Genomic DNA, 27,267 nt, shown 5'->3' on the forward strand with positions numbered 1-27,267 from the left:
GAAAGTCTGCAGATATGCGGACTCACGAAAAGTCTGTAATTTGGCGTTGTAAAGTCCACATCAGAGTCCTTAAGCACTCTGACAGTGGGACAGCACTAAGCACTCACACACTCACCGGGAACGCGCCTCAAATTCCGTGAGTGTGGCGATTGGGATTGGGCCAACAACCTGTTGTTGTTTTCCTGGGGACACCTCAACCTCGTACGGCAAGGAAATAAATCTGGGCTCTGACGGGCTAGCAACGCACGACGCCTCTTCCTCGTTTTTCCTCCAACCGAAACCATCCTGCAACGCCACAGTATTTTCTGTCGTATAACTCTGCGTAGTCTTTCGAAAAGTACGCGTAATTTACGAAAGAAACGTTGTGTTCATGCTGGTCTGCTGCAGTGCGACATCCGAGAGTCTCCGTAGAACCGACTGAGGATAATTTAAAGCTTTAATTTGTGAACATTCACCATTCATCATGACCGCTGAGTGTGTCACGTAACAGTGAAGCCTGTTGGTCGCACTTCACCGGAAAACTGGGCTGAAACAGGTACTAACATCCACGCTAAGTAGCCGCTCGTTATGCTAGTAGATATAAGATAGCGTTGCCTTCAGGTACTATTGGAAATGGTAAAATCATGGATACGACGCCATGAGAGTTTCGGTCCTGAGCGTGAATTTAGTGCGTTGATCAAAGACTATTTATTGTTACTTTAAAGTTTTATTAAAAAAAAACCTCAGAGCTTCTTTATTGGAAACACTTTAAGACATTTGGCTACTTGGATGAACCGAGGATACGCGCTTCTGGGGACGCAGCCTTACGATTGATCCTGATTATTAAATAGAGTACCTCGTCTTATTTGAGGGAAAAAGCGACACACCCTCAATTTGATAAAATACGGCTGACAGCGTCACTGGAGATTGTGATTGGGAGTTTCCGAGGAGTCCCTGAAGGCAGCAGAGTGAGCTAGCGTTAGCAGTGTGTGCAGCCGGCAGGAGCAGACCGCAGCATCACCTTCATCATTCAGACATGATGACATCAAACTGAGCAGCGTTAACTGAAGACAGGAAGAAGACACCAGGTAAAACTGAGCGCACCTTTTTACTGATGAAGTGTTAAAAATCAGTTTCTTTCATTTTACCTGAAAGCATCACGAGGAGGACAGAGGGACCGGGCCTACGCGTGCACCGTTTCTCTTCATTGTGCATAATGCACCTATGCTAACACATGTATGTTACATGTAAATATACTCCTGTGTGTCTGATCATGTGACGTCAGATTGACGCTCTGCAGCATGTTTTATCACCTGTGAGGTGTTCACTGGTAGAACGTCAGACCAACGCGTCACATGTACCTCCTGTTTCTGCTGCACAATAACAAATCTGATCACAACCAAACATGTTACATCCGACGTTAAAAGAGGTCACGCAGAGCTGCAGAGGACACGTGATTGGTGCAGAGTCGGACTGACGTCACATTGAAACCGTTTTTACAGTGAAAATAAAAGACGGTCAGAATCATGACATCAGAATCGAACCTGCTCGCTCTGCTTTAGCTCAGGTGGTAGAGCCGGCGTCCCGTGTTCAGAGGCTACATCTCTGCTCCTGTCTCTCTGCTCCTGTCTCCCTGTTTCTGTCTCTCTGTTTCTGTCTCTCTGCTCCTGTCTCCCTGTTTCTGTCAGTCTGTTCCTGTCTCTCTGTTCCTGTCTCTCTGCTCCTGTCACTCTGTTCCTGTCTCTCTGTTCCTGTCAGTCTGTTCCTGTCTCTCGGCTCCTGTCTCCCTGTTTCTGTCTCTTTTAAGTATGTCCGGTCTGATCTCCGGTCCATCTCCACCATAGTAGAAGCTGAATAGCCGCAATGCATTTTGGGGCGGTTGAGTACAACCAGTGAGTTCCTGTCTCATACTCAAACATCTGATGATTAGGATGATTATATGCGGTTTCGGACACACCCTATGGCTTACCATCACACAAGAGAAGCAAACTCTGATTCTGATTGGGTGATGAAGCTGATCCATCATGGCCTTCTTCTTGTCTCTGCAGCGATGAGCCGCTTCTGCTCGGACAACAACAACTTCCCGTACGACAACAATGTGCTGGTGCTGGACATGGTGCTGGGCTCTCTGTGGGGGGTCCCCCCGCCCATCAACTGGGACAATGTGGCCAAACTGGTTCCAGGATTCACTGCCAAGGAGGTAGCTATGAACTCTGGATAATGGTTCAGCTTCAGTCAGGCCTGTAGATAACAGATATCACTGATGTGTTCTCACAGTGTGCTCGCAGGTTTGAGGAGCTGAAGACTGGGGGGGATCTTCCTCACGTGGACGACCAGTGTAACACCCTGACAGAAGGAAGCCCCGCCCTCTCTGACGCCCTCTCTCCCCTGCTGGACTGTGGGGCTGCGGAGCATACAGGAAGCAGCCCGAGCAGCAAACTGACAGGTGAAACACCTTTATTATATAGACTGAGCCGCGACAGTGACACCTACTGTTGGTACAGGAAATTACACATTAATACATTAATACGGCTCTACTAACACTGTGTGTGTGTGTGTGTGTGTGTGTGTGTGTGTGTGTGTGTGTGTGTCAGCAGGATCTAAACCTGCTCCATCAGGAAGAGTCAGCTCTGTGGAGAAGAAAGAGAGACGAGAGTCAGCTGAGGAGGACGACAAAGCTCACAGGGCCAGAGAGTCAGTTTATTATGTTACAGTTGTTATTGTCTTTACATGATAATTACACTGTAATAATACACATATATACAGTACTGTGCAAAAGTTTTAGGCACGTGTGAAAAAATTCTGTAAAATAAGAATGCTTTCAAAAATAATAATAATAATTGTTTATTTGGATCAATTTACAAAATGATCAGTGAGCGAGCAAAAGAAAAATCTAAATCAAATCAATATTTGGTGTTACTACCCTTTGCTTTCAAACCAGCATCAATTTTTATCGGTACACTTGCACAAAGTCAGGGATTTTGTAGGATTATAGACAGGTGTATGATCAACCAATTACACCAAACAGGTGCTAATGATCATCAGTTTCACATGTAGGTTGAAACACAGTCATTAAGTGAAACAGAAAAAGCTGTGTAGGAGGCTTAAAACTGGCTGAGGAACAGCCAAACTCTGCTACCAAGGTGAGGCTGTGGAAGACAGTTTCATGTTACAGGTCAGACACCATGGCAAGACTGAGCACAGCAACAAGACACAAGGTAGTTATACTGCATCAGCAAGGTCTCTGCCACACAAACATTTCAAAGCACACTGGGGTTTAAGATGTGCTGTTCAAGCTCTTTTGAAGAAGCACAAAGAAACGGGCGACGTTGACGATTGTAGACGCAGTGGTCGGCCAAGGAAACTTAGTGCAGCAGATGAAAAACACATCAAGCTTATTTCCCTTCCAAATGGGAAGATGTCCAGCAGTGCCATCAGCTCAGAACTGGCAGAAACCAGTGGGACCCAGGTACACCCATCTACTGTCCGGAGAAGTCTGGCCACAAGTGGTCTTCATGGAAGAGTTGCAGCCAAAAAGCCTCCGACATGGAAACAAGGCCAAGCCACTCAACTATGCACAAAAAACATAGGAACTGGGCAGCAGAGAAATGGCAGCGGGTGCTCTGGACTGATGAGTCAAAATGTGAAATATTTGGCTGTAGCAGAAGGCAGTTTGTTCGCCGAAGGGCTGGAGAGCGCTAAAATAATGATTGTCTGCAGGCAACAGTGAAGCATGCTGGAGGTTCTTTGCAGGTTTGGGGCTGCATTTCTGCAAATGGAGTTGGAGATTTGGTCAGGATTAATGGTGTCCTCAATGCTGAGGAATACAGGCAGATACTTATCCATCTTGCAATACCATCAGGGAGGCTTATGATTGGCCCCAAATGTATTCTGCAGCAGGACAACGACCCCAAACATACAGCCAATGTCATGAAGAACTATCTTCAGCGTGAAGAAGAACAAGAAGTCCTGGAAGTGATGGTATGGCCCCCACAGAGCCCTGATCTCAACATCATGGAGTCTGTCTGGGCTTACATGAAGAGACAGAAGGGTGTGAGGAAGCCTACATCCACAGAAGATCTGTGGTTAGTTCTCCAAGATGTTTGGAACAACCTACCAGCCGAGTTCCTTCAGAAACTGTGTGCAAGTGTACCGAGAAGAATTGATGCTGTTTTGAAGGCAAAGGGTGGTCACACCAAATATTGATCTGATTTAGATTTCTCTTCTGTTCATTCACTGCATTTTGTTCATAGATGGAAATAAACTATTAACACTTCCATGTTTGAAACCATTCTTAGTTTGAAGCATTTTTAACACCTGCATAAAACTTTTGCACAGTATATAAAATATAATATGATGTATATGTTGATATGTTGTCCTGGTCAGTCCCAACATGGTGATCCACGTGTGCGATGAGACAAAGAACCTGAAGCAGGACTTCACCTGTCCCAGAGATCTTCTAGTGAAGGAGATGCGTTACTTTGCTGAGTATCTGTCGGTGGACTCTCAGCGCTGGGAGGAGGTGGACATCTCTGTGCACTGTGACGTTCAGATCTTTGACTGGCTCATGAACTACGTGAGGAGGAACTCTGCAGGGGGCGGCAGCAAGGACAAACCCCGGCTGGGTAAACACACATACTTCCTGTCTGTGCAGACCTGTGGAGGGGGTTCATCAGTCACTGAGCATGCTCTGTGCTCTGTGTGTGGTGTGTGTTCTGTATTCTGTGTGACCTGTGTGTTTGCTCGCTGGGTGACGTGGTGTTTGTCGGTTTCAGAGCCCAGCAATGTGATCTCCATCCTGATCTCCTCCGAGTTCTTGAAGATGGATTCGTTAGTAAGTGTTGTGACGTGAGCTGATGTTCGCTCCGGGCCTCTGGTTCTTCTCACGGACCGAAACCTACCTCACGTTCACCAAAGAACATCTCATAGCTCAGAAACCTCAGAAAGATCTGCTCATAAAACATGCCAAACAGTTCATGTGCTCATGTGTTCTCAGTGATTCCAAACACCCTCTCCTAACAGGAAGTGTGTGAGTGCTGAGTCACTCACCTGCTCCTCATCAGACCTCAGGCTTTATGAAACACGTCCATGAAGAACAGGAGGTCCTCTGAGCTGTGTTCATGCTGCACCATGTTCACATGGTGACATCATTCACACACTTAGAGATAAACCAGCGTGTGTGTGTGTGTGTGCTTGTGCAGGTGGACGAGTGCATCCAGTACTGTCACAAACACATGAGTGCCATCGTGGCCACGCCCTGCAACATGAACTGCATCAACAGCAACCTGGCAACTCGCATTGCCCAACTGTTCAATCATAACGAGGCCGACGACATCCGGGACAAGAAGGACAAGTTCAAGAGGTGAGACATACCTGTCTGTCTGACCCCCTCTCTTATAAACTCTGTACCTGTCTGTCTGTCTGTCCGTCTGTCTGACCCCCTCTCTTATGAACTCTGTACCTGTCTGTCTGACCCCCTCTCTTATGAACTCTGTACCTGTCTGTCTGACCCCCTCTCTTATGAACTCTGTACCTGTCTGTCTGTCTGACCCCCTCTCTTATAAACTCTGTACCTGTCTGTCTGTCTGACGCCCTCTCTTATGAACGCAGTATCTGTCTGTCTGACCCCCTCTCTTATGAACTCTGTACCTGTCTGTCTGACCCCCTCTCTGATAAATTCTGTACCTGTCTGTCTGTCTGTCTGTCTGACCCCATCTCTTATACACTCTGTACCTGTCTGTTTGACGCCCTCTCTTATGAACTTAGTACCTGTCTGTCTGACCACCTCTCTTATAAACTCTGTACCTGTCTGTCTGTCTGACCCCCTCTCTTATAAACTCTGTACCTGTCTGTCTGACCCCCTCTCTTATGAACTCTGTACCTGTCTGTCTTTCTGACCCCCTCTCAGCAAACTGTTCCAGAAGAAGATCGAAAGTCTCTTTGATCCAAACTATCACAGCAGAGACTCACCTGGAAACGCCTCCACGCTCTACAGGTGAGTTACCTGACTCAGGTGTGCTGAGTGAACTCTGTGTGACGTCACACTCACAGCTGAATGGAGCACATCGTTCAGGTGGGTAAATACAGCAAAGAGCTTTGAGATGAACTCCCCTCACTGCGGTGGAGACAGGAAGTGTGTGTAACCATGGTTACATGTCACACAGAGGATAGAAGCAGTGTCAATAGCAGAGTCATTAAATCTGTCCACATCGTGAGGAACATCAGCTTGGAGCTTCCTCTGTGACTTTTCTGATCTGTAAATATGTTTTTAATGTGATGTTAATGACCTGCTGAGTTTTTACAGCCTGTTAAAGCAATTCTTACCTTTCTGGCATTTTTCCGCTTTTTTTTGTAATCATAAAATGCTCCTAATAAGCGTATAGCACAATAAAATGTAAAAGAAATCAACTAGGCGTTGAAACTCATCAATATTTAATTCTCATATATTTCTGATAAAAGTCTGACCAATCATTTTATTCGGTCCGAATAAATTGATTTGCCGAGCTTCCTGTCTGTCATCCGTCGCCGCGTCCCTCCCATTTGCACCGCTGTCACGGCTCGCAAGTCGCGCGCCTCTCAAGTCACGGGCCTCTCTGGTAGCGCAGTAGAGCGGTGAGAGAGAGCAAGGAACGGAGACCTGACAATGACTGACCAAGGCGAGCCGCCACTTCCATCATCAGCTGCCCCCACAGAGAAAATTATCAGGACAAAGAAGACTATTTCACAAAAAGCTGCCTTAAAGAAAGAGCTTGATGCGGCAAGAGGCAAGACTGGAGTCAACATCGGCTCTGCTTTCCAGCAATGGAGGAGGCTAATGCAGCTACATCCGGAGCTAAAAAGAGATGAGATGGTCGCGGAGTTTCTGCTGGACAGGTACGTTAAGTTTGCCTAATCCTAAAACACAACATTACATGTGATAACATCAGTTACCAGTTACTGTCGTTCTGTAATATTATGTTATTTGTGCAGGGAAATTTAGCCTAGCGTTAGCACCGGTAGTGTAAACAAACTGACTCCACAGCTTGGTTTGTTTAACGTTACACTACCGGTAACGTTAGCTTCAGCGTTAGCCTCAGTGTTTATTGTGAAGTTGTCATTAACCCAGTTTTAGTATTATAACTCCGGGGTTGCGTTTGACTTGGTTGTACAGTAACCAGAGCTAGTTCAGCACATTGCTAGAAGACTTCTCCGGCTAATAGATAATGCTGGCTAGCTGACATCTGTGTAAATAAGACCGATCTGTCTATGTTTGTGACTTTTTCCATCCTTGGGAAGAAGTACTATTTACCAGTAGGGAATTTTAAATTGTAATAAGTGGATACATACACTTGCTCCACTTACTGTACATTGTGATAACATCACTCTGTGCCAAAGCAGCCTAAGATCTATATAAAATCTAGCCTGTTTGAGTTTATGCAATTTATATCCTGTGTCACGTTTCAATTTTTTTTTTACTCTTTGTCAAGGTACACCACTCTCACCGTAATGGAGGACATCCAGCACCAGCCAAGACTTGGTACCCCTGGAACTCATGAAGAACTGAATGTTACATCTAAAAGATTTGTTTGCATTACTAAACAGTAATCTTGCAAGTGCCTTATGTTATTTATTTGCTTTTTTATTGGGACCAAATAACTAATTTCTTATAGAAGACAGCTGTAAAAAAATTATAAACTGTGTACAATAATAAATGTTTTTCTAAAAAATTGATTTTAGTAATTCACTGCAGTTCATTCAGATGAAGTGGGAATATGAAAAAAGGGTCATAATGGAAGTAAAGCATAATAAACATTACTTTATGTGAGTAAAAAGACAAAGGAAATTATACAATGCAAGGTTTTATTGAACAATGTGAATAAGAAAAAATACAAAACTATATGAACTGCTGGACTCGGATGAGATCGTCAGGACTGAGTACAGCAGGTCCACGTGCCCTCCGACTGGCTCTTGTTGTGGATCTTGGGGCAGCTTGCCTTTTACTTTGTGACTATATAACATAAAGTTAAAAGAAAAAAATGTTGAAGCTAAACGTCTGAACGAGGGCTAAAGTTAGCTACCATTAGCTACCGTTAGCTGACAAAACAGGTTCTCAACAAAGTTAACCTGTAAACAAAACTGCTTCAACTGCTCCTAATTTAATGACAAACGTTACCGGGACAATTCAGGCGAGGTAAGACGTTATGACAGCAAGAAAATATTAATTCTGCCGAAAAACGACGCATTTGACTGTAAACAAACAGGCGATGAAATGCTATAATTACGATAGTAACGTTGGTAGTTCGTCAGACTACAAAAGGTAACTAAACGTTACGAGGGAGGGAATTTTATTTTATACCACATGCAGAATTGAATATTATTTAATTACTGTTGGTTAGTTTTCACTTACCTGTGCCTCTGACTCTGACTCTGACTCCGACTCCATTGACCCGTTTCACTCGCGCTACTTCTCTCACCGCACGCGTCAGGGATGCATGGAGGAGGAGGGAGGGAGGGAGGGGAGCGTCAGAGGTCAGGCAGGGGGAAGAGGGTGGGACTTTGAAGGGAGGCGGAGTTGTTCTTGTTCAAATTTTAAGTAAGTGCTGAGGGACATGCCAGAAAGGTAAGAATTGCTTTAATAGAAACACTTTCAACTTTTCACTTGTGTCGTTTCTAGAAAACATTTATTAGATCCTGAATTGTGAACTTCAAGACGCTGACGTCAGTTTATTATTTCATGTTTATCTTAATTAAAGCAGCTCTCGTTTGTACGGGTGATAACGCAGAGCTTTAGTTTACGCTTCTCATCTCATGACGAACATAACACAGCGCTGCACCTGTCAATAGATGTGTTCCCCACTGCATTCAAGCAAGCTCAGGTCAAAAACCAATTTCACTTTTACCCTTCCTGTCAAAAATACTTGAGCGCACAGTTTTTAATCAAGTCACTGACTTCCTGTCCAAGAACAATCAGTTAGACCCAAATCAGTCTGACTTTAAGCGGGGCCACTCTACAGAAACGGCACTGCTGTCGGGAGCAGGATCACTGCGTCTGGCTGCTGGACGGTCCTCAGCTCTATTGCTGCTAGATCTGTCAGCTGTCTTTGACACAGTGAACCACCAAATCCTCCTCTCCACCCTCTCTGAGCTTGGTATCTCAGGATCTGCCCTCCTCTGGTTCATGTTCTACCTCTCAGGGAGATCTTCTAGAGAATCTTGGAAAGGAGAAGTGTCCAAACCCCACAGCTTATCCACAGGGGTGCCTCAAGGGTCAGTGCTCGGTCCCCTTCTCTTTTCAATATATACCACGTCACTTGGTGCAATCATCCGCTCCCATGGTTTCTCATGCCATTGCTATGCGGACGATACCCAGCTCTTCCCGTCATTCACACCAGAGGATAGAGCCTCGGCACGTATCTCGTCATGCCTTGCCGATATCTCAAAATGGATGAAAGAATGCCACCTTCAGGTCAACCTATCCAAGACTGAGCTCCTTGTCATCCCAGCCAGTCCCTCTATGCAATCACAGATCATCATCCAGCTCGGACAAACTGAACTCATACCCACTGAGTCTGCCCGGGACCTGGGCGTCATAACTGACGACAAGTTAACCTTTAAGGTTCACGTGGCCTTGATTGCTCGGTCATGTCGATTTGCCCTGTACAACATCAGGAAGATCAGACCCCACCTGTCAGAGCATGCACCACACCTGCTGGTAGAGGTCTTCACAGGTCCAACATTTCATGCCAAAACCCTAAGAGACCCGTAATTGTGCGACCCGGAACTGAACCGGATCCGTCTATTATTTGAAAGCTGGGGCCCGAACTGAGTTATGACATGTTACTTAACTGCGCTTACTTTCTTCTCGTCTTTGTCCACACTAAACATACACAAGGTTTTACCTCTTTACATTCATTTTCTTTTAGCTTTTTTGTCCACATCAGCGAGGAGGGTATCTCTCATTACCGGCCTTGGCTTCAACTCTTCTCTGAACCTGCAGTCCTGTGACACGTCACTCAACTCGTTTCTCCGTTTTTTTCCATTTTATTTCCCGCACATTCTCATGAGAATGACACATTGTCGCAAGTTAAAATACACACACAGACACTCACAGGACCTTAATCATGGACCCTTTCTAATCACGGCCGGGTCCTCCCGGATCCAATCGGGTATTAAACATAATGTTGAACAGACCCGGAACTGAGGATTATCGAACGAGTCCCGACCCGAACCCGTCTGGGTCCCAAGGTTAGTGAAGACCTCTAACTGCTGGTACACGCTCTCGTGATATCACACATTGATTACTGCAACTCCCGACTGGCAGGCCTTCCAGCATGCACATTCAAACCTCTGCAGATGATCCACAACGCAGCAGCGCGACTGGTCTTCAATCAACCCAACGCAGCACGTCCCTCCACTGTTCGTATCCCTCCACTGTTCATATCCCTCCACTGGCTCCCAGTCGCCGCTCACATCAAATTCAAACCCTGTTGCTCGCTTACAATACAGCAACAAAAACATCTCCTGCCTACCTGAAAGCCCTCATCCAGGTCTACACTCCGTCCCGCCCACTACGCTCTGCCAATGAAAGGCGCTTGGTACTCCCATCACAACAGGGCCCTAAGTCGCTAACTAGACTCTTCTCCTCAGTCGTCCCCCGGTGGTGGAATGAGGTGAGTCCCTTTCCCCCTTAAGAAGAAGCTATCGACCCCTTTGTTGATGAACACTTCTGCACTTAATGATATTGATACTACTGATGCCGCGCAGGGAGGAGGCATTAGGAGAGGAGCAGATATGACACAGATCTGTGTGTGTTTGTCGTGCTCAAAAACGTCGTGATCTGTCCGTATTTCCGCACACAGTTACTATAAAGTATAAACTCTGTCTCCACAGGCTGTCAGATGTCCATATGCTGTGTAGTTCATATATCTCACTGATAAACGCAGAGCTGTAGAGGAGCATCAGGCTTCATGATCAAAGTTTCATATCATGTGATCACTTCAGTCCGTACTCCCTCCCTTTCAGCAGCTCTCCCCCTCTGTGTCTGCTTCACAGGCTTTTATATGATGCGTTTTATTATTATTAATATTATGATAATAATCATATTATTATATAATTTTAGTCTTATTTCAATGCATAATGGAATTGACCAACAGGAATTTGATTTCAGAATCATCAGTCTTGAAAATATTAGCCTATATATAGTAGAAACAAATGCAGGATGCAAGCCCGGGTTGCCAGGTCCAGGGTTTTCCAGTGGAATTGGGCTACATTTGAAGTGTTGCTGTGGACCCTGTGCGAGGCCCTTTAGAGGCCTGAGGCCTTGCTCGTTTTCTTCTGTGAAATAAGCATGTGACCTGTTTGACCCTGTCCTTCAAAGAATTGGAATCAAGAATTGTTAAGAACCAGAATCGGTACGCAGAATCGTTAAAATCCAAACGATACCAAACCCTAACTGTAACATTGTTGTAACACCTGGTCAGTAATTCAGCATCGGTGCAGGCTCGCTGGCGGAGGGTTCAGAATCAGAATCAGGTTTGTTGCCAAGTAGGTTTACACATACAAGGAATTTGTTTTGGTGGTTTTGGTGCAGAACGATTAACACAGAACGAGAATAAAAATAAGTAGAGATAAAAACAGGCAATAACAATAAAAATATAAAAAGTAATACGTACGAATACAAAATATGTACGACATATTTTATAAGCCACTCCCACTCCACACTGAGAGGTTCAGACAGACTCAATGTGGCAGAGCCTGCACGTGAGTGCGCTCACGGAGTGTGTAGGGAGTGGTTTGAGAAAGGCCCTTCCTGTTGGTCGTGTGTGTGTGTGTGCGCGTGTGCATGTGTGTCAGGTGTGGCCTCTGTCTGAAGCTGCTGACCAGAGACACAGAGAGGAAGATCTCATGTGCTCCAGGGAAGATCAACGTGGACGCTCGAGGAGAGATCGTCTACACACACACCAGGTACTACAGCAACTGTCACCATGATACACACATCACCTTGAAGGGGTTAACAGCTTGTGTGCATGCGTGTGTGTGTGTGTGTGTGTGTGTGTGTGTGTGTGTGTGTGTGTGTGTGTGTGTGTGTGTGTGTGTGTGTGTGTGTGTGTGTGTGTGTGTGTGTGTGTGTGTGTGTGTGTGTGTGTGTGTGTGCAGACAGAGGAGCTGGGACGTCCATGAGTACATCTCTGGTCTGTATGAGGAGCTGAAGTCCTGGGTCCTTGTTTACTGGAGGATCTGGGGAACCATAAACTACCTCACCTGCTCTCGCTGCCAACAGGTGTGTGTATGTTTGTTTCTGTGTGTATGTGTAAGGTTTAGCAAGGAGGATACATAATTTTTTTTACAAGAAGTGGGTGGAGTCACGGTGATGTCACCCATTGGTTTGTGGAAATAATGTTTTAAAGCTTCGAGTTCGGTATTTCGGCCGTCACCATCTACTTATTTTGTAGCAGGAAGCGACCATATTTGAACAAAAGGGTGGATAAACATTCGTTGACTGGTCCCTGTGGTAGCGACCTGTCAATCTCAGGTAGCCCCGCCCTAAACCCTCCCCTGCTTTATGGTCTGTGTGCCTCTAAATGGGAGCATAATTGACTTAATCAGTGATTCCAAAACGGGGTGGGGGGCGCCCGGAGTAACGTCTGGGGCGTGGCTAGGCTTAAACACTGCACACAGTTCTGTGCTGCTAACAAAGCATGCCAGTTTTGTGAAAGGCTCCACCTGTACAACTGTAAGTAATCAAGAGAGACCACAGTGTTGGTGTGCCTCAAAGTATTAGTTTTTTACAGCCCCCTCATCACGCCGGTGTGCGCTGCAGGCGAACACTCCGCGGCAAGTCCGCTCCGTGTACGGTCCATTTATGTGGCCACAGCACCATGGTGAGGGGCCGCTGATAACAGGAATACGTAACAAGCCACCTCGCGTGCTTGTTTACAGTTTACAGGCAGGTGACACAGCGGTCAGCTCTCTGTGTGCTCTGCTGAAGAGCTGCACTAACATGATATCAGACTGTTTCTGTCGATAAGTCATGGAAAAACAGAAAATGGAGAGTTTTCCTTTTGCACCAAGCAGCAATAAAGTAGCAGCTTCACATGTTTCACTTAATTTGCTTCACTATTGACAACCTGCAACTGTGACTGTTGCACATGCGCACATCACGACTGCGATTGTTAAACAATTTGTGGCTCAGCCCTATAATCAACAGTCAGAGTGGCTTTACTAAAGTTCACAGAGCTACCTCATGTTAAAAGCTGCAGACTACAGCTGAGGGATTAATACGACCCTCAGAGGTTTCACTGATGAGTGATGAAGCGACAGGCAGCGAACTCTGTCTGTCCCTCTGTCAACAACAACACCTGTGAGGTGCATTAATGACATGTCAGAAAATACGGAGGAGCAGCACGTGTCTGATTGCGTGTATTGGTGTATATGTATGTTTATATGTCGATGAGAATGGTGAGGGGTGGGGGGGGGGGGCTTGAAAATATTTTCATCTACCAAAGGGGGCCCTGCAGAAAAAGTTTGGGAACCACTGGACTAAATGAACATCATGCTGTGTTAAAGAAGACTTGAAACTAGACCATGAAGTCATTAGGAACATATTTACTGAGGGAATAAAGAGAGAACGAGGACCATTTTCTCATAGACTTCTATGGGACCAGACTGAGTCGCCCCCTGCTGGACATTAGAGAGAATGCAGTTTTAAATAACTTCTGCCTGGCTTTAGAGGCTACGTCCACTTCTTATAAACTGTGATCTGATATGAACCTGAAAACAGTGAATTCAACCCACCTACAGAGCTTCTGTGTGTGTGTGTGTGTGTGTGTGTGTGTGTGTGTGTGTGTGTGTGTGTGTGTGTGTGTGTGTGTGCATGGCGCAGGTGTTTGTGTGTGCAGAACTCACACACTGTCAGTACCACCCTGACTCTGTGATGTATGCTGGTCTGGGATCAGAGAGAGGCTGGCACGGAGCAGGACTGTACCCCTGCTGCCACCAGAGGGTGCTGCGCTTTGACCCCACAGGGATTCCCAAGGTACACGCACACGCATGAACGCACATGCACACACATTTTCCATTCTTCTTATCAGCCTGCAGTTCTGTCAGTGTTGAAGCCGGGGGAGGAACTTTGTTCAACCAGTATATAGGAGCCATTTATGTTCATGTTAAAACTGTCATTATTTTGTTCAAACTAAACATCTGTTTGTGTCAGTGTTAGATTAAACATTAATGCTACCTGTGTAACCATGGAAACAGGACTAGGAAAAGGCTAAATTAAACAGCAAGAGTACGCTGGATGTAAACAGTATCCAACCAGAGAAACACCTGCGTGTGCTCCTCCCCAGTGCAGGGCGAGTCCACAGAGAGCAGCAGAGTCTACCTCTCTGTCAGTCTGTGTGACTAGCTTGTTAGCCCTGCTTTAGCTCTGCTTATGTGCAATGAGTCCAGGTGCAGGGTGTGCACAGGTAGTAGACTGGCAGGTACACTGTCCAATAGCTTCATTCAGTCTTTAATGGTTCCACAGTGACTAGTCCTGTGACACTAAGGTGTGTGTGTGTGTGTGTGTGTGTGTGTGTGTGTGTGTGTGTGTGTGTGTGTGTGTGTGTGTGTGTGTTAGGGCTGTAAGAGGAGGGACCACATAGTCAATGTACCTGATGAAGAAAACTGTGATGACGAAACATCAGCTCAGACCAGAGTCCTCAACGACCTACTGCTGCACAGAGACGCAGTGTGTGTGTCCAACACACCTGCACAGAGGTGAGCGAGTGTGTGTGTGTGTCTGTACACTGATGACCCATGTAGCACCCATAGCAGTGTTTGCCACACATAGAAAAGCAGGAAAGGTCTGTCTGATATCTCCTGAGTGCAGCTTTTAATGTGAGTACAGAGTGAACTGACCGCTGTGCATGCAGTCTGTGTGTCACCTGCCTGTGTCTGTGGGATGATTAAGGCAAACAGGCAGTTATGCAAGGTGGCTGCAGCACACACACAGCGTGAGGTTGTGTGTGTGCTGACAGAAAGTAGGAGACAGTAAGCTTTTGTAAAAATTACTGTTATTGATAAACCTCTTTACCATATGATTATTTTGGTCTATATGAGTTTATAATAGTTCCACAATTTAACACATTCAGTAATAAGAACCCTCACATAAGGAAAAACAACATGTTAAAAATAATACCGAAATATCAAATTATTTCAGGGCCAGTGGTTTTAGTGACAAGACCAGTGAATTTGGAAAGTTACTGGCCCGGAGTGCCAGTGGAAAATTGTGCTCATTGTCAACCCCTTGATGTTGTTTTATCAAGAACATATGTTGTTGTTGCTCTGTCTGCCCGTCTCTATCCTGCATCTCCTTCTATCCCACTTTTCGGCCCATCCAGTCTCTTCAGATGTTCAACATGAGTCTGGTGAGAGTACGGTCTAGACCTGCTCTGTTTGGAAAGTGTCTTGAGATAACTTTGGTTATGATTTATACAAATAAAATTTGATTGATTGATTGATTGAGATGTTTGGTTCAACGCTGCAACAATTATAATCCTGTGTGTGTGTGTGTGTGTGTGTGTGTGTGTGTGTGTGTGTGTGTGTGTGTGCGCGCGCGCGCATGTGCACGCGCGTGCACAGTGAGGAGAGTGTGCCTAGTCAAGAGAAGGTTCAGGACTGTGACGTTCTGTTGGAGCCGACTCTGTTGGGACGCCTGAGAGGAGATGGAGGATCAGTGAGTCTGAAACATTATAGATTATACAAACATTTATATACCTTTAGTATAACTTTAGTATAACTTTAGTATAACTTTAATATGACATATTACTTTAATATACCTTGTTAAAGGAGATCAGTCTAACACTGAACTACTGAGATGTAGATCCAAGAGCGACCTGGCTGACACGCTTGACCGCGGTTTGCAGTTACCTGTAGCAGATGATGTATTGTGATGATGTATTTGAGTTGAAACAGATGGCAGCCAGACCAGATTGCGGATAAATGTGTTTATTTATTTCTTATCGGTAAGGGTCCATGGCAGATACCATCCAACAACAGTGACACAGCCCTCGCGATACAGCGGTCAAAACCTGTATGCCACTTTTATATAACTTTAATATAACTTTTATATAACTTTTACATAACTTTTATATAACTTTAATGTAACTTTAGTATAACTTTAATATAACTTTTATATAACTTTAATATAACTTTAATGTAACTTTAGTATAACTTTTATATCACTTTAATATAACTGTAATATAACTTTTTTATAACTTTAATGTAACTTTAATCTGCCTTGAATGTAACTTAATTATTACTTTTATATAACTTTAATATAACTTTTACATAACTTTTATATAACTTTAATGTAACTTTAGTATAACTTAAATATAACTTTTATATGACTTTAATATAACTTTTATATAACTTTTACATAACTTTTATATAACTTTAATGTAACTTTAGTAGAACTTTAATATAACTTTTATATAACTTTAATATAACTTTAATGTAACTTTAGTATAACTTAAATATAACTTTTATATAACTTTAATATAACTTTTATATAACTTTTGCATAACTTTTATATAACTTTAATGTAACTTTAGTATAACTGTAATATAACTTTTATATAACTTTAATATAACTTTAATGTAACTTTTATATAACTTTTGCATAACTTTTATATAACTTTAATGTAACTTTAGTATAACTTCATTATAACTTTTATATAACTTTAATATAACTTTTATATAACTTTAATGTAACTTTAGTATAACTTTAATATAACTTTAATATAACTTTTATATAACTTTAATGTAACTTTAATCTGCCTTGAATGTAACTTTAGTATAACTTTTGTATAACTTTAATGTAACTTTAATGTAACTTTAATATAACTTTAATGTAACTTTAATCTGCCTCGAATGTAACTGTAGTATAACTTTAATATAACTTTTATATAACTTTTACATAACTTTTATATAACTTTAATGTAACTTTAGTAGAACTTTAATATAACTTTTATATAACTTTAATATAACTTTAATGTAACTTTAGTATAACTTAAATATAACTTTTATATAACTTTAATATAACTTTTATATAACTTTTGCATAACTTTTATATAACTTTAATGTAACTTTAGTATAACTGTAATATAACTTTTATATAACTTTAATATAACTTTAATGTAACTTATATAACTTTTGCATAACTTTTATATAACTTTAATGTAACTTTAGTATAACTTCATTATAACTTTTATATAACTTTAATATAACTTTTATATAACTTTAATGTAACTTTAGTATAACTTTAATATAACTTTAATGTAACTTTTATATAACTTTAATGTAACTTTAATCTGCCTTGAATGTAACTTTAGTATAACTTTTGTATAACTTTAATGTAACTTTAATGTAACTTTAATATAACTTTAATGTAACTTTAATCTGCCTCGAATGTAACTGTAGTATAACTTTTATATAACTTTAATGTAACTTTAATCGGCCTTGAATGTAACTTTAGTATAACTTTAATGTAACTTAAATCTGCTTTGAATGTAACTTTAGTATAACTTTAATATAACTTTAATGTAACTTTAGTATAACCTTTATATAACTTTAATGTAACTTTAATCTGCCCTGAATGTAACTTTAATATAACTTTTATATAACTTTAATATAACTTTCATAAAACTTTAATGTAACTTTAGCATTACTTTTATATAACTTTAATATCACTTTTAGATAACTTTTATATAACTTTAATGTAACTTTAGTATAACTTTTATATAACTTTAATGTAACTTTAATCTGCCTTGAATGTAACTTTAGTATAACTTTTATATAACTTTAATATAACTTTTGTATAACTTTTGTATAACTTTAATGTAACTTTAGTATAACTTTAATGTAACTTTAAGAAGTTATTAATCTGTAATCTTTTGTTACAGTTTTCTCTGCTGAAGAACTGGAGTCTGCAGCTGGTAAGTCTGTTCTGATGGTTCTGTTAGCGAGCTGGCCCTACTCTTAGATCTCTGTTAGATCATTTGAATGTAAACGCGTAAAGATAATTCAAGTGTAAACGTGTGAATCATGTGACCTCTGCAGAGACAGCAGTCTCTGCTGTCGGAGGACGAGGAGTACACCACGGGGTCAGAGGTCACTGAGGACGAGGTCGGCGATGAAGAGGAGCTGAGCAAGAAACAAGGTGGAAAAAACAGACTGATTTATTTAATGTGAATAAGAAATATTATATAATTTATATAAATAAATATTAAATATTTATAACTTGCACTAATGTAATGTTTGATTTCTGAGGTCAGTTAATTAGTTACTCTGGTTTATTAAATATAAAAAACTGTGATAAATGATGTATTAGTGTTATTTAACAATTACGTTTTTCAGTTTGGTTTTGCTAGCTAATCCGAAAGCTGACGAGACAAGCTTAATACAGAACGCGCATCAGGCACACAACACTCTTATGTAGGACATAAGACAACAATCCCCCACGTGGGTGTGGGCATGCATGTGATTGGTTGGTTGGTAGGGAGACATCTGATTGGCTAGCAATGATTCCCTAAAAAAAACTATTTGTGGATCGAGCTACGGCAGGGGAGTCTCAAAATACCCACACACAAATACAGTGAAGTTCACAAACCAAAAACACTTCGTAAATGCAGGTTAAACAGTTTGTATATAAATGTCACAACGTTCAAAAATGTTTTTGTTAAAAAATACTTTTTTTTTTTTTTTTACATTTATATAGAAGGACAAATATTTTTGTGTGCATTGAAATATATTTTTTTGAAGAGAGCCATTTATATAAATCGTAAAATATATCATATTTATCATGTCAAGACCTACAAAATAGTGAGTTACTTGATGACCTTGGTGGAGTAGGACGCATCTTGAACGAGCTCTCCTGTTTCAGCTAAATATATCTAACAAAGCCCTTTCAACTTGTTGCTAAACAATTTTACCGATTTTATTAGCATTAACTGTTTTTAGAAACATGGCGAACAACAAACGTTCACCAAGAAGAGGACCAAAACAAAACCAATCTTGCAACAAGTTAGCTAGCAGGTCGCCAAGCAAAGATGGCGTGCCCGGATGTTCTTTGGAAGACAAAGAAAACGACCAGTCTGAATAAGAACCTTACCCCCCCCCGGGCCCAAAGGATCATACAGGAAATCACCTCAGTTCAAGAAATTAGAGATTAGCATTTACCTTCTGACAATACAAGCTACAACCACAGAATCGAGAATCGAGTCGGAACTAACTTCTCTAACCAAGCGCATTGCTAGTGCAGAACAGCGAATTTCAGACGTAGAAGGCACACTCACCCCAATCTCGGAGAATCACAAGAAGCTTGAATGTAAATGTGTTTGACAGCAGAAAACATGTAATGCTGTTTATTTTTTCTGCTTCAGCTGCAAAGAAGAACAAAAAGACTCACAGACCTCTGAAAAAACAACTGTCCTCTCCAAACTTTCAACGCAAAGAGAAACAAGAGAAGGTCAGTCAGTCTCTTTATTAATAATCAATTTAATCAAAAGTCACTTTATTCATATTTAATTTAAACTCATCAGGAGAGTCAAATTCTGCAGACATGAAGGATGATTCAGTGTTGTGATAAACTAAAGAGTTAAGTCTGAGCGCAGTAAATGTACTGTAACAGGCAGTGTTAATAAAGAGGAAACTTTACAGCAGAATAACCCCTCAAATATGAATTTGCTTTTTTTCACATCATAAAACTGCATTATTATAAAACTGACGTTTTTTTTACCGTATTGGTTTTATTCTTGTTGTATTACAATTTTATTCTCGTTATATAACTACTTTATTCTCAATATATTCCGACTTTATTGTCATCATATCTTGACATTATTCTCGTTATATTACAATTTTATTCTCGTTATGTAACGACTTTATTCTCAATATATTCCGACTTTATTCTCGTCATATTACGATTTTATTCTCATTATATAACAACTTTATTTGAATATATTCCGACTTTATTCTCGTCATATTACGACTTTATTCTCGTCATATTACCACTTCACTTTATTCTTGTTGTATTACCACTTTATTCTCATTACATTACAATTTTATTCTCGTTATATTACGCCTTTGTTCTTGTCATATTACAACTTTATTCTCGTTATATTACGACTTTATTCTCGTCGTATTATGACTTTTGAGCTACTTTGTTCCGGGCGATCTCCCTGACACTGTAGTTGTAAGTTACAGCCGGCCTGAGTCATGAGGGGTACACTCGCTTTACAGATAGGTGGCACCATCTGCTGGTGGGAATGTATGTTGGTCTTTAAAAGTCTAGACCCCGAATATAAGACAATCCCTCTTTTTCAGATATACAGTACTGTGCAAAAGTTTTAGGCGGGTGTGAGAAAATGCTGTAAACTAAGAATGCTTTCAAAAATAATAATAATAATTGTTTATTTTTATCAATTTACAAAATTATCAGTGAGCTAACAAAAGAAAAAATCTAAATCAAATCAATATTTGGTGTTACTACCATTTGCTTTCAAACCAGCATCAATTCTTATCGGTACACCTGCACACAGTCAGGGATTTTGTAGGATTATAGACAGGTGTATGATCAACCAATTATACCAAACAGGTGCTAATGATCATCGACAATGTAGGTTGAATCACAGTCATTAAATGAAACAGAAACAGCTGTGTAGGAGGCTTAAAACTGGGTGAGGAACAGCCAAACTCTGCTACCAAGGTGAGGCTGTGGAAGACCTTTCATGTCACAGGTCAGACACCATGGCAAGACTGAGCACAGCAACAAGACACAAGGTAGTTATACTGCATCAGCAAGGTCTCTGCCACACAAACATTTCAAAGCACACTGGGGTTTAAGATGTGCTGTTCAAGCTCTTTTGAAGAAGCACAAAGAAACGGGCGACGTTGACGATTGTAGACGCAGTGGTCGGCCAAGGAAACTTAGTGCAGCAGATGAAAAACACATCAAGCTTATTTCCCTTTCAAATGGGAAGATGTCCAGCAGTGCCATCAGCTCAGAACTGGCAGAAACCAGTGGGACCCAGGTACACCCATCTACTGTCTGGAGAAGTCTGGCCACAAGTGGTCTTCATTGAAGAGTTGCAGCCAAAAAGCCTCCGACATGGAAACAAGGCCAAGCAACTCAACTATGCATGAAAACATAGGAACTGGGCTGCAGAGAAATGGCAGCTGGTGCTCTGGACTGATGAGTCAAAATGTGAAATATTTGGCTGTAGCAGAAGGCAGTTTGTTCGCCGAAGGGCTGGAGAGCGCTAAAATAATGAGTGTCTGCAGGCAACAATGAAGCATGCTGGAGGTTCCTTGCAGGTTTGGGGCTGCATTTCTGAAATAGAGTTGGAGATTTGGTCAGGATTAATGGTGTCCTCAATGCTGAGGAATACAGGCAGATACTTATCCATCTTGCAATACCATCAGGGAGGCTTATGATTGGCCCCAAATGTATTCTGCAGCAGGACAACGACCCCAAACATACAGCCAATGTCATGAAGAACTATCTTCAGCGTGAAGAAGAACAAGAAGTCCTGGAAGTGATGGTATGGCCCCCACAGAGCCCTGATCTCAACATCATGGAGTCTGTCTGGGCTTACATGAAGAGCAGAAGGATCTGAGGAAGCCTACATCCACAGAAGATCTGTGGTTAGTTCTCCAAGATTTTTGAAACAACCTACCAGCCGAGTTCCTTCAGAAACTGTGTGCAAGTGTACCGAGAAGAATTGATGCTGTTTTGAAGGCAAAGGGTGGTCACACCAAATATTGATCTGATTTAGATTTATCTTCTGTTCATTCACTGCATTTTGTTCATTGCTTGAAATAAACTATTAACACTTCCATGTTTGAAAGCATTCTTAGTTTGAAGCATTTTTTCACACCTGCCTAAAACCTTTGCACAGTCCTATATGTCAAGGGGAAAAACCCTGTCTTATATTCAGACCAATACAGTGTTTGTTATTTGAGCAGAATAGTTCAGCCTCTTTATAGTGTCAAGCTGATTTTATATGGTTAATTACTGGTGCAGAAAGTGCCGTCCTTGAACACATCATGAACACAGCTGGGGTCCGTTTCAGAAAGGAGGTTCAACAAAGTTCAGTCTAACCCTGTGGTTTGACTTACTCTGAGTGAAAGTTGCTTTTTGGTTTCAGAACAGCTGATCAGAGTTAGATCAATCAACTCTGAGTAGGTTCAGCCGGGGTTAAGCGCGTGCACGCTGACTATAAAAAAACCAGCATTAATGGAGCCCCGATACCACGATTCACCATGGCAACGGTACACAAAAAGAGGTCCTCCTACGTCACACCAGTGGAGCTCGAAATCGTCATGCGGAAGTTCAGCAAATATGAGCATGTTTTTAGAAAAATAAAATTACACGGCTGCAGCTGTAAAAGAGAGAGAAGCAGCTCGAGTGAATGCGTCAGTTTGAACTGTTCTGTTTATTTAATATTTAATCACAACTGGAAGCTAAAATTTATATTAATTTAGGAGCAATCCAGCGGGAGAAAAACGTACATGGAGGCAGTTAAAAATAATATACCAGAACATCATTCAAAGGTGCGGCTCAGGCAGAACAAGCTCATGACTGAACCTCACTTCAGTCATATTTTAAATATTAAACTAATGAAATATGAAGAAATGAAGAGGACCAAATAAATTATCACTCTTATCTGAGCGCTCTCGGCTGTGGTGGTGGAAAATCTACAAATGATGAATACAAACGTTGTATGAAGAGTACGAGTGTGACTTCTTGTGTCATGTTTCCTCCCCACAGTCACAGTCCAGAGACAGCACACCTTTCACGTGAGTTCATCTTCATCATCCTTGTTGGGGGGGGTTACACTGTGATGTTTGTAATATGCTGAATCTTGATTATCCATTGTTCACACTGTGTGTGTGTGTGTGTGTGTGTGTGTTTCAGCGTGAGTGTGCAGAAGAGTAAGTGGGACAGCTCTCGCTCTCTGAGGTTTAACCAGGACGCTCAGAGGGAGGAAGGTGAGGAGAGACCGATTCATCCCTTACACTGACGTTATTTAATAGTAACTTTAAAATTAAAGAATTAACTTTATTGTTTAATAAAATAATATAATTTTATATTATCTCTCTGTGATTTATTCATCTGTATGATCTCAGACCAGCGTCGGATGGCGGAGATCATCTGTCACCTGACCAAGATGAGGTTTGGAGAGCAAGAACACAGCAGATATAAGGACAACAAAGAGGTGTGAATATGATCATGTGTACCACTAGAACCACCAGGGTCACAAAACCGCCTACGGGTAAAATGTACCCGCTATTTGAATGTACTGATTTTCAAAGTACAAGGTTAATTTATTTATCATTTTACAACACAGAGTTGTATTATGAAGTGTCTTTTTGTAGCTTATAAAATGACAACATGACAATGAAATGTATATATGAGAATAAACTTTATTTGCAAAGCACTTTCTGAACAAGGTGCTTCGCAGAAAACAAACCAAACAACAGCTGACAGTCCAGAGACCAGCCCACCGTCAGACTCACCTTTACTCAGGGCACTGAGTGAATCTACATTCATGCATCTCTTCCTCTTATCCATGTTGAATTGCAGTTTATGACTTGATGAGCAACTTGATGACACACAGTAGTAGGAAAAAAAAGGCATTGCCATAGCAACATACAATGTATCATACAAGACTTCCGAAAATGATGGCGTTCTATATATGGGTAAATTTGACCCGCTGGCAGTTACAGGTATAAATGGTCACTTTTAAAATCTGGCTTTATGTTGACACCAACACACACATGAACACAACCCAACACGCACATAAACACAACCCAACACACAGACATCCTGGTTGTGAGTATCAGTGTTCATGTGTATTCATGTCAGAGTTATACGAGTGGATGTCTCCGTTACATATTTTTCATTGTGTGTGTGTGTTGCAGCCTACAGGAGGGATCTACTCCAGACTAGAGGCTCAGTTTAAGAGTTCATCTCAAAGCAAACAAACGTCAGAGAAGACTCCCAGGTACTTATAATACAGAAACACAATCACACACACACACACACTCTGACACTCTCTCTCTCTCTCTGTAGATCTAAACTCCGTTACGCTCAGATCAGAACGACATAAAGACGTGATGAGGAGAACTGTGAGCATGAAACCTGAAGAAGAGGCTCCTTTAGTAACCCGGCTGTTGAACCACCCCCACCCCCTGCTCTGAGTGTTGAGGATTTATTTTAGGAGACGTGTTGAAGATTCCTGCAAAGGTCAATGTATGAAATGTTTGTTTATATTTATTTACCTGAACTGGTGACCTCTAAGAATCCAGAAAGTGATTTTAGCTCACAAGACACAGGAGCTGCTGCTCTACTGCTGCCATGAGCGGTTCTTTTGTTTGTGTTACTGTTTGTCTTTGTGTTATGATTGTTGTAGGTTACACAAACATAGTGTTGTATCAGAATCAACATTTTAAAGGCAGCAGTAGACCAACATCTCGTGTGTTGAAGTAAAATGTAAATGCAGTTTAGCGTCTTTGAAGAGAGAGATGTAATGTCTGTTTGTGGTTTAAAAAAGTAAAACTTTTCACACCAATTAACCACATAGATTTTAAAATAAGAACAATATGGCCCAGAATGAGCTTTATCCCCCCCCAGTAGAGATATAGCTGTCGTCACTCTGTACATGTAACACTGTTCAACACTGGAACAAATAAAACATCACTGACACTCAGCTCCTTCTTTCATGTGTTCTTCTCGGACATTATATAAACATATAGAGTAAAAAGTTCTCCTGGGTTCACTGGGGGGCAGTGTATCACCTGGGGGAGGGGGGGAATCACCTGTGATGATCGAATGATCCTCTATGTCCTGATTAAACTATTCTTTTAGTACAAACAGAGTGACAGTCCGATAACCTCCTTCCTGTGTTAGAGGCGGGGTGCTGACCCGCCTTCTCATTTCCAACGTCCTCACAGGGGCACCAGAAATACACCTGGGTAAACAGATCGTGAGTCCACTGGAGGCAGACTGTGAGAGAGTACTGTCATCTGAGTCAGTGATGTCAGCAGGAGAGGAGCCCTGAAACACTTCCATACAGCTCAGTACATCTCAGATTGTAACAGAGTGATGATCTTCACCTTTAATGTAATATCACACTGCTCACACACATTGTACACACACACACACTGTGCCCACGTCTCCTGACTGTCCTGAGGATGATGATGTGTTATAGATGGAGAAGTTGAACAGATCAGAGAGCACGTGTTTGATTTATGACACTGAAATGAAAGTGAATGCTTCATTATTATTATTTACAGATTGTCTGCTCAGCTGGGTCACAGCATGAGCTGAGAGGACTGTGAGCTGTGGAGCCACAGCACCCCCTGCTGGACAAACTACATGATGACACCATTTATACACCATTTAAAAATCATCCCAAACATTGTGTCTGTGTTTATATGAGCTGTAAAAAAGTTTAATATGAGCATGAAAGTATATTAAACAATACTAATATATATATGTGAAAACAACTCGATGGCCCTCTGAGAGGCGGGGTGAAAGAGGGGCCAAAACGGACAGATTTCTTGGAACGATTAGAGCAGACCCTGACAAAGACTGTATGATAACGAGGAGATGCGGGTGTGGGTGGGTGTAATGAATGTAACTGCTTTCAGTGTTTTACAGTAAGGTTTACGGAATCACCAGGGAAGGAGAAAGTGTGGAGAGGAAGGCCAACAGCGGCATTACACTGCAAGTCAGAGAAGCGGAACCCGTGAAGGATCCAGCGTTGATGAGGACAGTCGGATGGTGGACATGGGAGGGCCAACACGGAGCATAATCCCTCTGAAGGTGGCGCTGTGGCGAACACACCCAGAATACAAACCTTAACCAACAAACAGGAGCCAGTGGAGAGGAAAGAACCTGGGCGGAGACGGGCAATCAAGTGGCAAGAAGAGGTGGTAGTATGGCAGCATCTGGATAAGGACTTCATTCTAGAGTTGTTGTCAGCAAGTAAGTTTGGCCTCAGGCTAATTTTTTTCGAAGCCCCTAGATGGCAGGCCAGAACATAATCAAAGGCTAATTCATGAAGTTGATTTATTGAAAGAATGCAACTACAATTTGCAACAGTCCGTTACAGAGTGTCTTTTGTCAACTGCGCCACCCTGTGGTTAAATTGTGTAGGACAGTCAGTCAAGCCACAGGTGTGATGGTGTCTGGGTTTTGCATTGCCTGAAATAATAAAAGGGTTAGGGTTAGTCTTTGTCTTTATTCACCTTCTCATGTGTGGGACATGGTGAAGTTAATTACTGGCCTAATAGAGCGAGGAAAATGTCTCTATCAAAAGCTTTAAAGAGGAAAGTTGACAGCGAAAATAGGGCATACAAAGAAGAATGGAAAGACAACTATGCGTTTATCTTACCTGGTTTCATGAATGCAAAGCCAGTGTGTCTTGTCTGCAATGAAGTTGTAGATGTATGCAAGGAATATAATGCAAGACGACATCATGAGACAAAGCATGGCACCTTCAAAGTGGCCTTTCCGCTCCAGACAGAGGCACGAAAGCGCAAAATTGAAGCACCGACAGTAAGCTATGCAACAGCAGCAGAATCGTAATGCGAGGCCTCACAGCTAACAGAAAGTGCATCCCTGAAAGCATCTCGGGTGATCGCACTGTACAACAGGCCATTCACTGACGCAGAGGTTTTCAAAGAAGTTAAGGTTAACAAACTGGAAGAGTTAATTGCATTCACTATCATTAGACACAGTAAACTTAATCGTGACAGACTGGTCTCCTGCTATGTTGGGAAAGCACAGGGGTCTGGGGAGCAGATTGAAGGAGCTGGTGCCCCAAATGCATGGACTGCATTGCCTCATCCACCAGAGTGTCCTTTGTGCCACGCTCAGTGGTAAGCTGAAGGAACTAATGGATAAAATGATGCGCATCATTAATTTTGTCAGGGGTACATCAAGCACCCAGCATTGGCTTTTCCGACACTTTGTGGCTGAGTCAGAGGAGGCCACCCTCGACCTGATGCTACACAATGATGTGCGCTGGATAAGCAAAGGCAAAGCGTTTCTGTGTGCTATTAGATGAGGTCAAGGCGTTCCTTAAATCGAGCAAGATTAGGGCTCGCAGCTGACCACCTTGCCCTTGTGGATGACAAAAAGTTCATGTCCAATATAGCATTTTTAGTGGATATATCTGGCCACCGAAACCAGCTTAACCTGCTACTACAGGGGAGAGGTAAAACTGTAGTGGACATGGTTGAAAAGCTGGAATCATTCACAAGG

At 42.0% G+C, this 27,267-nt stretch overlaps 1 protein-coding gene across 4 annotated transcripts; it reads left to right on the forward strand.

Moving 5' to 3' along the window:
* sanbr (SANT and BTB domain regulator of CSR) lies at nt 1-24,706 on the forward strand. Of its 4 annotated transcripts, none has more exons than XM_069658265.1 (21): nt 1-1,067; nt 2,028-2,179; nt 2,257-2,425; nt 2,574-2,673; nt 4,366-4,604; nt 4,755-4,813; nt 5,181-5,341; nt 5,888-5,974; nt 11,812-11,922; nt 12,115-12,238; nt 13,841-13,993; nt 14,576-14,715; nt 15,580-15,673; nt 17,900-17,932; nt 18,057-18,156; nt 19,379-19,464; nt 22,765-22,793; nt 22,912-22,985; nt 23,124-23,212; nt 23,919-24,001; nt 24,070-24,706. In XM_069658265.1, exons 2-21 carry the CDS (start codon nt 2,030-2,032, stop codon nt 24,104-24,106), a joined length of 2,118 nt encoding a protein of 705 aa, XP_069514366.1. In that variant the 5' UTR covers nt 1-1,067; nt 2,028-2,029; the 3' UTR covers nt 24,107-24,706. The 4 variants fall into 4 exon arrangements, with proteins under 4 accessions (XP_069514366.1, XP_069514369.1, XP_069514367.1 ...); XM_069658268.1 differs by having other exon boundaries at nt 2,577-2,673; XM_069658266.1 differs by having other exon boundaries at nt 1-535.
* Nucleotides 24,707-27,267: the final 2,561 nt, after the last annotated feature.

Source organism: Semicossyphus pulcher, unplaced genomic scaffold (genome assembly GCF_022749685.1).
Source record: "Semicossyphus pulcher isolate SPU_LCO1_2020_fin unplaced genomic scaffold, fSemPul1.0.p SCAF_12, whole genome shotgun sequence".
In the NCBI taxonomy this organism is placed as follows: Eukaryota; Metazoa; Chordata; class Actinopteri; order Labriformes; family Labridae; genus Semicossyphus; species Semicossyphus pulcher.